At 36.2% G+C, this 14,910-nt stretch overlaps 1 protein-coding gene across 7 annotated transcripts in view; it reads right to left on the bottom strand.

Annotated features, from left to right (window-relative positions):
• NEBL (nebulette) overlaps positions 1 to 14,910 on the bottom strand; it is a 239,758-nt gene that overhangs the window by 76,282 nt on the left and 148,566 nt on the right. For 4 of the 7 annotated variants that reach the window (XR_007378036.1, XM_048950458.1, XM_048950457.1 and 1 more), the window contains 5 exons: positions 11,320 to 11,399; positions 10,439 to 10,533; positions 10,274 to 10,345; positions 4,337 to 4,441; positions 2,302 to 2,412 (listed from right to left, as the gene is read on the bottom strand). The exons of 2 other annotated variants lie outside the window; for them this stretch is intronic. Coding sequence is in view for 4 of the 5 variants with exons in the window: in XM_048950457.1 (XP_048806414.1) it covers positions 2,302 to 2,412; positions 4,337 to 4,441; positions 10,274 to 10,345; positions 10,439 to 10,533; positions 11,320 to 11,399 (463 nt within the window). In the remaining variant the exon portion in view is untranslated. Of the gene's footprint in view, positions 1 to 2,301; positions 2,413 to 4,336; positions 4,442 to 10,273; positions 10,346 to 10,438; positions 10,616 to 11,319; positions 11,400 to 14,910 lie in introns of those variants that run through there. One more of the 7 variants, XM_048950459.1, reaches the window with a different exon arrangement.

The raw sequence follows: 14,910 nt of genomic DNA, 5'->3' as shown, positions 1-14,910 counted from the left end.
GAAATTTTCCTGGTTGCCTGAGTTTCCAAGGCATCAGTGAGATCTGAAATGGTGTATAAAATTCATAAATTGGGCTAGATCTAAGTAGGCTAAAAATGGTGCTGCTGGGCATGGCAGTATAGCAGCACCATGTCAGGACCTAACACCAAATCCCAAGACCATTTGCCAGTCTCAGGCCTGTGCAGGCCATGATGCTCAAGTCCTGGCACATTGCTTGGCAGATGAGCATGGCCCTGTCAAGAATGTGGTGTCACAGTGCAAGAGAGCATCTCTACGGTTTGGTTACTGTGTGCTCAAGGAGCACTAAGAAAAAGCCAAAGGTGTCAATTTGTTCTAACAGGAATGGGAAAAAGGACACATACTCATATTCTTCTCACCTCAAGAAATCAGCACCTATTTAAAATCGATTTATTACAACTGCAAAGCAGACCATGGTTCTGTGCTTGTGGCAGCCTGTTTGCCAGAGGGCTGGCATGGAGGCTGCCAGTGCCATTTTCCTTCTCCCTGTGGGGTACATATAGTCTCCCCTTGGTGACCTGTAAATACACAATCCTGCCTAGAAGGATGCAGCAGAAATCTTCTCTGCCACATCCTGACACAGCTGAAATCTGAAATCCTTATATTAGCTACTTAGGTATCACAGTGATAGGCACAATATGGATTAGATTTGAATACTGTAGAGAAGATTTTCCACTAGAAAATCCCCTAGGATGTCTCTCAAAGTAGCATTAAATTCAGGTCCATTGCAACAGTAACCACAAGTTCAAAAAATGTGTCAGCATATCTCGAAGCTTTATGGTAGTTAAGATTTATAAAGCATCTATTCCTATGAGAATGGTATGAATTTTACAGGAAAAAAAATCTGCTTTAATATAACAGCATATATGCATATTTGTTTCTCTACGACTGCTGGATGATTGAAGAAAAGCTTCAAAATCATCAAATAAAAATGTCAGACTTTTCAAGTTTTTTTGATAAATCAAATGTTTTCATTTTTAGCCTCAGTTATTTATATTTTCTGCCATATCACTGATGTTAATTAACCTCATTTACGTAAATTAATTGAAAATATACACATTTGGAGTGAATCCATTAGTATATCCCATACCAAGCTAGTTAAATAATGTTTTAAGAATCAAGCTGTTTAAAAATGTTATAAAGTTTTAATTTCGTTTATTTCTACTGTTCACTCACATGACAATATATGTGACACTAATCTTACTGCAGCTGCTGTGCTGATTTAACTTCAAACATGTTCTATTTCAAACTATGAAAAAAAATACATTTCATTAATGAATTTGCTTATTATTATCTGGATTAACACGTTGTTTTAAATCAAGTCATTTCTCTACAAGCTGTCCCGAGATTTCAGTGCCTTTTTTCATCACAGATATTTTCCACTGCTCTGAAAAAAATTCACTGTATTAAAATGGATGAATATTGGGAATCTATCAATAGCAGGAGTTTAGGACTGTATTCACAGGCTTGCTTTATTAAACAATACATAGTACTTTTAAGAGAGGAGAAAGGCAGAAGAAAAATGTTGAGATTCTTGGATAAAGATCCACGACTGTGTATCAGTCGTAGTTATGATGAGTAACAGCAAAAATTTACAACTTCACTCATGTTACACATATTCAATACTCATAATTCCACTGGGATCAATGGAAGCTAAGTGTTACCTACCTGAAATGAGGGGATTACATATGTAAGCCCCTGGAGCCAACTGAACCAGGATTACTACTTTACTAATTGCTTGCATGTTTTACACAATGTTCAATATACTTGATTTTATAATTTTAATTCTATGAAATTTGTTGTCAGTAGTATGTAAGTGATTAGTGACACTGAAAATATTTGTACTGTTCCAAATGAGTGCCTTCATATGTCATTAAATGCTTTTTTTTTTTTTGCTTTGATTCTACTTCAAACATTTTAAAAAGCTAACAGAACACTTGAGTGGAAATGGTTTTTATCTAAGATTTGCATATTCTATAAACACAATAAAATGTTACTGAATTCAGTAATCCCCTATGGCATCCATGGGTTGCTAATGGATTTTGCCTGCTTTTAATCTTTTTTAATGTTTATATTTAATAAACTTTGCAAGCCAGATTGTCTACATTTTAGAATTGGGCAGTTGTTGAAGTTAAGTAGTTATGATAACAAACTCTGGATGATAATCTCACCCAAAATAAATCAAGCAGGCAATCAAGTATCCACACAATAATATTGTTCAAAGTAATCATATTCTGCCCTACAATTATTGTACAAATCTTTTTTGTGATTTTAAAGTCGCACCTTGCTCTGCAGCTGAGTTAATTCTTTTGCAAATACACTGTCAATTGTAGCTGGCATCTGCTGATAAAGAGAGTTGGAAAGGTCTTTCTTAGCAGCTCCTTTGTACTTCACCTACAGGGAAAGAAAAAGGTGATGCAACATGAAAAAGTCGCTGGATACAGTAATTATACTACATATTTTTCCTATTTAATAAAATGGCACTAAGAACATTAGAACTGGAAAAATCTACTGCAGTCTCATAAATTGTCAAGAAAATACACATTTTTTAAATACTAACTTTAAAATGCTTTAGGTGGATCTGTCTAATTCTCAAAGTAATGCAAAGAACTTGTTAATTAAGTTCTAGAACTGAAGAGAGAAGTACAAAATAAAGCAAGCCAGTCATTTTCTCTACATCATATTAAATCATTTCCAAAAACCCAACTTGTATTTTCTCATTATGTTTTCCAAAATCTTGCACAATGGTAGCAGTGAGACATCAATAGAACAATATTTTACCAATTAATGTGAAGTAGCAATTAAATGCAATTGGAAAAGACAGGATCACTAAAGTTAAGTCTGTCATCTTTTTTACTTAATCTTCTCATGTTGCAGACTCATTTTTTAACTCCTTTCTATTTACTCTGTGCTTTCTCCAGTGTTCAGAACTTACAATTCCTCATAAAAAGGATAAAAAATGCAGAGGATACTCCAAAAGTAATGCCTCCTATTTATTTTCATAGAAACTACATCAGAAACAAGGAGTGCAATAACACTACTGGATTCTCAGCTACAAAACTCTATTTTTCAATGTAGTCATAACCCTTAGCGATGTGTTTTCACCAGCCATGAAGAAGAGTCTGTATGCCGGGCTTTTAAAAATCTGCACCAGTGGAGGTGACCCACTGTATCTGTCAACAATGCTGAAAGCGCCACCCATTGCCTCTCATGCTCTATCCACTGGTCTCCGTAAATGTTTAGTACACATCAGTGAATGACAATTAGTGCAATTTTTTTCTGCACGAAGGAATTCAGTTCCACACCTTTGCTTCATACGCACTTCCATGTCAGAAGGCATTTTGTCAGACAACCCTTCTGCTGCCATTTGTCACATGGCAACAACATGGAACATAATGTTGGTGGGAAAGTTCCACCTCTACTGTCATACCACCAACATCCAGCTCTGACGTCACGGGCCAACGTAATAAAGTAGGAGGTATCACTTTCAGAGCAGTCTTCATAGTTCAAAAACAATGAGACTTTTGCTTCAGATCTAAGTTTTCCAAATTTATAAAAACCATTTCACTTATTGCTGAGAAAGTATCCATATAAATGAAAGACATATTAAACGAGTCTATCAAATGTTATTAGCTTCCTGTGCGATATACAGCTGTTTTTTTTTTATAGTTCCCTTTACATAATACATAGATAAATAATTTGCTAAACATTTGTGGGTGTCCCTCAAAACAGAGGCATTTTTTCACTGCTGTTAAGAATTTAAGAAGTGCTCAAGTTTTGCAAAGACAGGTGATGGGACACTAGAGGTCAGTAATTTACTAGATAAACCATCCGTCATATTATTGGGTTTAATGTATCTCACTGCACTAAGACAACAATGGGATAATATGAAACACAACCTGCTTTAAATTTTGAAAAAATATGGATATAAAAAGCTCATTCCCTTATTGAAGAGCGGGTGTAATAACACAGCAACAGGTCTCTCTCTCTCTTCTTTGACAGGCTGTTTGTGCACAAGTGTAGTTAGCAAAGCTCGTCAATGCAGAATAACTAACAAGAAATCCTTTTGCTATTCCTCAGTTGACCAAAAAATAGCACAGAATGTCTCAGAGTTGTTAATAAAACATATTTTAGAATCCTGGAATAAAAGGGTTATGTAAATACATGTGGGTATACATTATACACTAATTACAGTGTTTGAAATCACATCAACTTTAAGCAGAATTATTGTTTAAAATAAGCCATCCATCCCCTGCTCATAAATATAATCTTCAATTCACAATGAATAAGAAGCAAAGAGAATTCTTTTTGTTCTTACCTCAGAAATAAAATCACCAATACTTTTCACATGTTTTAGCTGAGGGGTGTCAGGTACAAATATGCACTTGCCCTTAGATTTTTCAAATTCTTCTTTGTAGTGTACCTATAAAAAGAAAAAAGAGAAGATCAGTTGTTCATAAAAACTGAAAAATACACAATGGCTAGCTGTATTTCATTTACTTATAATAATAAAGTGCTCAATGGCTAGCAAACTTCTTAAGGCCATGCAGGGAAATATCCAGTTCTCATACAGAATCAGGAATGTAAAAGTCATAGAGCTCTTTAATATTAAAGATAATAAATACATTATTTTTCTCTACATATACAGCACAATTTTTCCACTGCCCATAGATGTTCTGCTCATCTAAAGAAAAGAGAGATGAATCAAGACTTTTCTCTTTGACCTCACAGATAAAACTGTTAGACTGGCTTCCAACACAGATCTTGCAAGCCCAGAATCTGGATAGCATAATGAAACATCTCTTTATAAATCCAAGAGTTAAAGGAAAAAATTCACCAGTCCATTGCTAAAACACCGCCTACAAAGCACCCCTATGGTTGTGACAAGCAGGTAATATCTGAGTCTCTTAAAAAGCCAAGAAAATTTTATACCATCCCATCTCCTAAGTTGTGTACATATACAACTAAAAGCATTTTGGGTGCAAAACACTACAGTGTATTTTGCAAAAAAGCAAGAGCTTATTTTTTAAAAAACACCTCCTTTTTTCCTACCAGACAATAGGTACAGCTGCAATATGCAGTTATCTGAAACATCAATCTGTTGATGAAGTCATGTCAGAGCTGGTTTTAATTAGTGAGACTGAAGAATGCAACATCTATAGACATAGTAAATGTGCAGGGGATCCTTACTATATACAAACTATGAAGAAATACTGTGAATACAGCAAGATTGATTAAACACATTCTATGGGCAGACAATTTCTTTGTGTAGTCCTTACTTTTAAAGGTACTCCCAATAAGTAGCCTTAAATGATTTTACTGAGATGTCTTTATTTTCATATAGCATAGTTTAATTCCGGGCAAGTTGAATTATTTAGGATTAAGCTTTCTTAGTTACTATCAGCTACCATTTCTCTAACCTCATTTTCACATTCTGCACAACAGCACCATGCTTTTATGCACTCCCAGCTTGCTGACAAGCAACAGACAAAGCAACATGACCATTACCAAAATATGTGGTATTAATTTCCTCCTTCTGTGCATTCTTAGTGGGTATCACAAATTCCTACAAAGTGACTTGGAAAATTATTCATGAGGAATAATGGTAGTTTACACAGAATCAGCTCTTTAACTTTTTGATTAAGTTTTTTGTCCTCCATAAAATGAATGCCAAGTTCCCTTCAGACCACATAATCACCACACAGGAAATAATTTTGGTTACAGTGAGCTCATCCATATTTGGACTACTAATGAATTTACATCTCTTTACTGAATCATATAATCCCCCTTTATGAACTACAGTGTATTCTAAGTAAAAAATATTCAGGAAATAAAGGGTGTAAAATTACTGTATATCATCATTTCACTCAGGGCCACATTGATCCAATAGTTCATGTAACCTCTGTACGTGTCACTGTGCTTCTAGGTAACCACAGAGTGATGCACAAAAACTGCAGTGTCATGATATAGATGAGCAGGCGCCTATACAGCCAATCTGTGTGCATGCATGCACACGCTTTTAAGGCTGTGCATGATGTGAGGTGTGAAGGTTCACATGAATGGCTTAAAAAACACCCTTAAAGAATTATGGCTATTCACAGCAATATGGTTGAGGAAAACTATAGGATTATCTATAGAGCTGTCGACTGGTTAGGTTTGATGGAATTCCCAGTAGGATGCCTGTAAAATTGGGGCTCTGGCAGAGGACATGGAGAGCCGTGCTGCTCACAACTTAAATAAATCACACACAGATAACTGAGAGCTAACTGTAATTGCATCCATTTTAATTAGAGTAATAATTACATTCAAAAATCAAGCATAAAAGCCTCCTAAGGTATCTTTTAATTGGGGGGAAGGGGACTAGAAGATATAATCAAAGCCATTCTGCCATAGAAATCCTTACAAAATAATCAGAAGAAATAAAGGAATAATGTCACTCCATTATTACTTATATTTATTATGGTAGTCCACACAGGTTCAAATGAGTTATTTAAAAGGACATACAACAAAATCTGTGTGTCCAGTTTTAATTCAGCACACTTCATTCTGTTACAGAAGTGTTTACATCACTTAGAATTAGGCAAAGGAAGACAAAATGAGACCAGTATAACACAGTCATGATGTGTACTTAAAATGTCTATTTATTTTAAGTGAAGTAAGTGGGACACTGAAGCAGTTGGTTATGACAGAACATAATCAATTGCTGGAAGAGATATGCAGAGAATTCATTATTTTCTGAAAAGTTTACCAGATTATCTATAGGTAATCAAACAGCTAAAATATTGAATAGGAAATTTTGCCTTTAAGTGACTTACCATACACTCTGTCTAGGTTGAGTAGGTCTGGTAAACTTTAGAAAAAGAACAGATAATAGGAAAAAATTGCAAATGATGGCCTACAGCCACCACTGCCCTTTTGATATACTTTCGAAGGCCAATATCTCACTAGAGCCTCTAAAGTTTTTAAAAGCTCTCTCCCGAGCCCTTTCTCCTCCCCGACGCATCATAAAACTACTCTGATCAGAAGCACAGCTATCCAGTAACACTGGATTAAAATTCCTAGACAATCACCAAAAGGATAAGCTTCAAACTGACTTGTTTGTTTTGCTCAGTGAATGCTATTTGGCTAAAATCAAACTTTATCAAAGATCACCCAATCTTCCTGGCTCACCAGGAGAATTCATTTTGTCCATAGGTTGCTCTAAGAAGAAAAATTCAAGTGGTATCAGCCTAATCCAAGATTAACCCAAGCAGTTAACTTTCTTTTACATTCAGGGGTACATATTTGTCTCACTCAAATATGAAAAACTGTTCTTCATATTTTGACCCACTTATGATACGAATGGCGATGCTGACCAACGTGCCATGATCCACTGTAGAACTGTCATCTCTCAAGGATCTCATTAGGCTTGGAAGAGTCACAAAAAGGCCTGAACTTTCTCATCTAGCTCTTAGTCTGGATTGAAAGAGAACTTTTTTTCCACTATCATTTCCCTATCCAATTCTTCATTTCTTAGTTTATAATCTTTCATAGCAGTGTAAGAACTGTGTCAGATCACAGATCTATCTAAATCCACTTTCCGTGGCCACAGAAAACTAGCAAAAAGTGTGAGGACAAGCATACAATATTATTGCCCCATAGCATTCTACTAGTCAAAAGAAATTTGGACCTCAAAGTATTCCTGAGCTATAGGCTCTGACTAGTAATGGTGAGCCCAGAAAAATAACTCTGGCTGAATTAGGTTGTCCCAAGCCTACTGATACCTGAGGAAGAGCACTGCTACTACACTTGGCTCTATGCCTCTTTAGCTCTTCCTTTATGTATCCTGAGGCAAAGCTGGCTCCCATACAAGGATACATAGATAGTGATACTATTTTTGCTCTAGGTTACAAAAAGCACTGATACAACACAGGACTAAAATACAGCAGAATCTTCAGAAGACACAGTATCTGCTTCTACCAAAAAGCATTCACAGTATTACACTGCATATTCAGACCAAAGAAGAGATGACAGGATACTAAAATATAAATAATACAAGCAAATGGATAGGCTCAGCTCTAATACAGAAGAGAGAAGGCCTGGAATGGAAGGTAATTCATTTAGATCAAATATACATGACAGTTTTGAAAGCATCAGTGAAATAAAATTGTATAATAGAGGAAGATTAAATGAAATGGCTTTAGGGAGAAACAATTCAGGGGTACCAGAGTCACAGAACAAATATCTGCCAACCTCAAATGAAGATGGGGATTTCCTGAAGAACGGGAGCACACAAACACTTCCCAGCTTCCCCCTGCTTACAGTTCAAGCCTGACAGTTGCACATACACTCAGGAATGCCATCACAACCATTTTTTAAAATCATATTGCCAAACTAAAGTCAGCCTGAAAAGAATGCAGGGTGAGTGTAATGCAATCACAGTATCTCAAGTCACAAGTGCTCCTGTTAGTGTGCTCTCATGGAGGAGCTGTGCTGGCAGGCTACCAGACTGTCAAGGACAACCGCCTTGTCCCATGGTCCAGAAGGACAAGAGCTGCTGTCACAAAGTCATTGTGGGGCAAAATTGTAACCCCCCCCACATTGGAATACACATATTCCATCCAAGCCAATTAGAACACGCCTACTGACTTCAGCAGAGTCTGAATAAAGCCCCCAAAACGAGTGTCATTTTTTAAACAAAGAACATCATCTTTGAAATTAAATTTGTTCTGGACCATTACTTATTGCTACAGTCTTGAAAGCATTAATGACACGTTGCCATTATGTTTCACATTTCTCAATGAAAACTGAAAGCATTTGCAGGCTAAATGCAAGACAAGCTTTCAGCAAAAGACCACATCTCCACACTGTTACAGGTTACAGGAGCCTGGCTTAACTTAATTATTCACTTTAGCTACCAAGACCCTGAAGAAATTTAGAGAAAATACAATTAACTGCTAAATGTAGTGCGTAAAAATCACCACCAACATTACCACAAATGGGTACACAGCACGGTAGTGATTTCTTTCAATGAAAACAAATATTTCTTCAACATTTTTCAGGGAGTTTTTGCCTTGAAGAACAGCAACCATGTTTAGAAAAACAAACTGCACAGAAGCAAGACATATTTTGGGACTAGTATTCCATCTCCATTTTTAGTTGGCCTTCCCATGTTTTATTATGTCAGATGCTGTTCATTTCCACAGAAAATTTGTAGACAGACATCAGTAAAAATAGTAATAATCTTTACCACTTCCTAAAACAGCTTGAGATTACAAAGGAGTCATCATGGTGGCTTCTTTTAAGGATCTTTCTAATTTTCAGCAATCTTCTTGTGAAAAATTAAAGTACTACTAGATGGTCCATGTACAGAGAGAAAGCTTTTTATTTGTCAAGTCACACTTTTGAGCCAGCACTGTAAAACCTACATCCCCAAGGTACTGTTTTTCCTATTTTTTCTGATACATATCCTCTCGTCATTTAAAACATAGATTCTGTACGCCCTTTTCTCAAAACATCATTAACCTTGAACAATAACATCCTGAACCTTGTATTAATGCAACATGTGCTCTGGTAATATTGTAACACATCATGAAACAGTCCCCGATTTCAGTTTCATTAGGAGAACAGTTGTGAAAGAAAGTCTCTCTCCACTGACATTTTCTCAGTTGCCACCATCCTCAACATGCTGTATAGAACAATAATTCCAATTGCAGTTCATATGAAGGGGAAAAGCTACTTTTCAGACTCATTTTACCCTATCGTTTCATTGGGTTTTTCTCATAACTGCAAGTCAATAATAATATGTTACACAGATTTGAGCTTCTATCATCAAAGACTAATAGACAATAACCAAAGTTCATCTGTTTGACTTTTATCTTCTCTCTTTACAACTATGTAAGTACAGCACCCAATTCTATTTTAACCAACCAAACTTCATAGGATTGAGCAGCAACCAGCAAAAATACTGCATTTTACTGGTGAGATCAGCCAAAGTGTTCTCATGGGAGTCATCCTCTGCATGAGACCCAACTTTTGAAACTTCTTCCTAGGCCTATGCTTCATATAGCTTAAGTGCTCCAAAATAATAATTCAAGGTATCAGAGCATGCTGTGCTTTTCTATTATTTGTGCCTTATTTTTGCGTCTTGGATGGGCACATGCTGCATGGCACATTTCTGAGTAAATATGGACTGTAAATGTATATATGTGGTAAAAATAAAACCACTGAAAAGAGAAATGCAAATATAAGGATGCAAACTATCACTGTCACTTACATCACTTATTATTTCACTGCATTTTCGGGCCAGCTCCATGTTTCTGTCCTCAATAACAGGCTTGAGGAAGACCTATAAAAGAAAGGTAATCATTCCAGTTTTCTTGTCCTAAAAGAGTAACAAGAAAAAAATATATATTTCTAAAAGCTATTGGGTTTAACTCACCCTTTCTTCTTCTCCATTCTCATTTTCATCCTCTGTGAACTCCTGAGTGACAGATACTCGCATTTTAATACTTGGAGAAAACAACAATGAAAACTCTAAAAAGGATCAGAATTGCAGGAAACAGCTCAGACTCTACAGCATGCCTGGAATCAATGCTTCATTTGTGTCCTCCACTGCACTTAACTTTACCAAGGCTCCTTCCTTATTTAGGCAGCACTTGACAGTCTTTATCTGAACAATTCAGTGTGAGTGAACTGAAAGGCATTGCAGATGGCCTTGCTAGCTATCAGTTGCAGCAGAGCTAATGCTTTCTTACAGATAAAATATAATTAAATGACCTATCCCTGTCAACTATTTATAAAATGACTATGAACACACGTAATTAAAATACTGCGATTCAATTAATTCATAACATAAGCAATTTAGCAAAATTAACAGGCTTAAAAGGGAAACACTGATTCTATGGGAAAACTGTGCAGTTCTAAGATTCAAGGCATGCAGACTCCAAAGCTACTCATCACAAAATTTTACTTTGTTGGTCCAATGAAAAAAATGCACTATTCTCATTTTCCAGTAGATGTGGCAGCTAGTATATTTACCAGGAAATATTCTTCTTCCATCAAGCATAAACAATTTCTTAAACTTTTTTCATATTACTAATTAATATGTGGAGAAAACATGAAAACTCTGAAAAGGTTCAGAGTTTCAGGAAATGGTTCAGAGCCTACAGCATGCCTTAAATCAGTGAAGTTAGCTGAAGTTTAAATCTGTGCACAAACAGATACAAACACATCCGCATACTTACAAACGTACATGGCTATGTATTTACACAACCATGCAAGTTCATTCACCATTAAAATTGTCATGATCTCAAAACCAACCTTTCCCAATATGAAGTCCAGCTAACACGAAACTGAAATACATTCTTATTCCAATGGACATGGTGTCACAGTGTTTGCATCTGTAAAACACATAAGTACATATTACAGGACCAGTCAGAGTAATCACAATTTTATTATTTTCTTTCTAAACTGTAGCATGTATACTTCTCATTTTATACAGGTCATGATTTTGAACTTCATCTAGCAGAGGGATTCACCACTACAGGGTTTTGCAATCAGGCAAAGATATAAGCAATGTGTGCTCTTGGAAAACCTCTTCAAAGAATATTGAGTACTTGAGCCTGAACACAATGGCCCCTAGGATCTTATTTAAAAACACACATTCCTGGGGGGTGAGGCAGAATATGTTAAGAAAAAAGGCACAAACTGCTTTCATGCTTTCAGTCTATTATAATCAAGATGTAATATTCATTATGGATTAATATTACAGAAAGCTTCAAGACTTTTCATCCTGTTATTTCAAATATATCTCATAAAATCCACATTTCAATTGGCATTGCTGATGCTCAGGTTGAAACCTGAAGGCCTGGTTTGTGTAGGTGAGGATCACCCGTAATTTAATATGACAGCTTTTGGAGCCCAGGACATTTCATTGTTGTGCAGAAGAGCAGTATAGTCTTACAAGTCGGATATGCACAATAACAGCTCATTTCTGAAAACTATCACAGCAGAAGATATATTCCTAAGCAACAAACATGTGCATGACTTCAAGCACCACATGTTAAGACCTACAAAAAGTCAGCAATGTAGCACCAAAGCTTCTGTGATACTGTTTTAAATACAGTATTCCTCCACCATTAATTTCTCTTTCATTCCTACATTTAAGAAATTACATATGTGAAGACTGAAAAAACAGTTAAGGGAGTAGAGAAGATCTATCAGTAGCTGCAAAAGTTGCTGAGTATGGGAAAATCTTTTTCTATTTTCTGTCATGGAAAGTAAACACAGTCAAAAAGACCAAGTCAAAATTGTTTGAAGATTGGGTTGATGGGAGCCTGTTCAGATTTTTAGCATGCTTACACTGTATTTGGTGTTTTTTCAGTAACTGAACATAGCGTAATTTCTTATATATTAATCGTGGTTTTCCTGTAATGGATTCTTCATAATAAAGATCTATTTTCTCATTAACATGAGCCTTAATTGACTTCACAGAATTTCATTTTTTCCCATTTTTTGCATGACCTATGTCAGGTATAACTGGGCATTCAAACACGCTGTGTTCCACATAACTTCCACAATACAGGGATTTCAAAGCAACTGCTGCAAATCATCATAATAAAGAAAAATACAATATTATGCAAAAAAAAAGAGTAAGGGAAAAATACTACAGTATACATACTAATTATACATACAAGTTATTCAGTATGGCACTCCACAGATAATACATGTAGTTAGAGACCATACGATACAGAATCTTGCCTAACTTCTTTTTTTCTCCCCCAAACATGGAACGCTATCTGATAACATTCAGAGTGCCATACAGCAACCCTGAAACTCAAATATATCCAGATAAAATGCAGAGGGGAGTTTCAAAGAATCCTTGGATACTCCAGGTTGGAAGAGACCCTGAAGACCATCCAGTTCCAAACCCACTGGATCAGGCTGCCCAGGACCCCATCCAACCATGTACTGAACTCTTCCAGGGATAGAGAGCATTTGTTGTGATCATTTAAGAGCTGCACAGTTCAGAAGTGCATTATTGTTCCATTAACAGCCTGCAGGTCAAGAACAAGTAGAATTTATTTCCAGAAGAGGCAATAAATAAACTGGAATCAACAGGCACATTTGGCATAGCAAATATTTGTGTATGTTGACAGGTATTTTAAAAACTACTCTAAAAATACATCCAATCTGAATAAAGATCTAGTTAAATGATGACCTTTAATCTTCAAAATGATTATGAAGCACTGTTTTACTAAAGATTCATTGCAAAATATGCATTTTTTCCAAAACCTCCAAACTTTCACTTCTGAACCATTTTCCATTGTATATAATGAGTATGTAATCATTCACTTTGACATGAAAAAACACAGATTGTTTAAAATCCAGTTGCTGAGAATTTTAAGGATTTATGGACTGCTGAGCTGTGTATACACAATATTTGTAAGCATACAGGGTGTGACAAAATGAGATTTTATAATTGAATTATATATATTTTAAGAATATCTGCAGAACCTCTGCATACACACAGCAGGTTATTCAGAGCATTACCCAATATAAATTCATTCAAATTTTAAAATAAATCCATGCCATCCTGCATGGAGGTCTCACATTTTGTCTCACAGACAAAACAGTGAAGTTTGTTCACACAGCTTAGGAACAAGGCATGAGGGAGCTTAAGTCCTCATTAGTATGAGTTGCTCCAGTACACACAGGAGGCAGTCACACAGTTGGGCAGCCATCCTGTTTAGATCACACACAGCTGTGACCATACCTGTCCAGAGCAACGCCATCTCCTTGCTCCTTCATCAGTATTTTTAGAAATGCATTCGGGTGATTTTAGCCAGAAAGTTCAAAGACCTTCACTCATTCTGGTCCAGATGCACACAGCAATTCAGCAGCCATGCTCAGTTCTATCACTGAACAAAGACAACTACTGGACTTGGCATAATCCCAAAAACCCTTATGAGATCTGCACCATCCACACATTGCTGAATTTTTATCATTTCACTGGACAGCAGAAACTGCTTGTTCCAGAAAAGGTACCTGAACACAACAACCTCAAACATATTTAGCAGAGTTCGTCATGAAGCGTTTGAACACAGATTTTAAGGCAAAGATAGAGGTAATTTGGCTGGAAAATCTGCACAGCATTACAGATGTATGTGTTATGAATGCACTTCTTTGTGGTTCTGGACTGAAAACATGATAGGAACAGAGGCAGAGTTTTAATGCTCTAACTATCCTGCTTTCAGTGAGTTCAAAATCAACCCACAGACTTCCCTGAGAAAAGAGCATAATTTTCTGTTCTCTCTGGACAGATGCACACATCACAGAAATAAGTACAATTAATTCAACAGAACGCAGCTGGTGGTCTCTTTTCAAAAGGCACACAAGGAATTTGTAAGCACTGAGATTCAATTACTGCTCATTTCTAGAAATACTCATCTATCAGGCTGGGAGTTAGAAGCAGCACTGCCCAAGGAAGTTCATAGTTAGGCTATCAGCACTGCAATCACAAACAGAAAGAAAGCACGGGCTCCCGGCCTGCCAAATTTAGCCTCTCCTGAATATGAAATATCAATTAACATCAGCAAAAGCAATGGTTCTATTTAAAGAAAAAGCCAAACCACAAGCTTGTATCTGTCAGATCATTAACACTGCATTTGTCAGCAGCAGCTCAAAATCTGCAAATATCTCATCATCTAAGCAAAGATTTTCATTCAATAGAAGTTCTTATTCAAACTTTTGGTATATCAAGGAATTGTAATGGCATTTTTAAAGATAAATAAAAATAAGATGTTAGAACACTGATTTGTGAAACCCAGAAAACCTTTTCAGTGCCTTACATGTCATAAGAATTGATTATTTTATTTTACAAACATGCTCACAGAAATGGTGTTTAAGCAC

Source organism: Lagopus muta, chromosome 7, assembly GCF_023343835.1.
Source record: "Lagopus muta isolate bLagMut1 chromosome 7, bLagMut1 primary, whole genome shotgun sequence".
NCBI classification, from domain to species: Eukaryota; Metazoa; Chordata; class Aves; order Galliformes; family Phasianidae; genus Lagopus; species Lagopus muta.
This window is presented reverse-complemented; position numbering and strand designations above follow the sequence as displayed.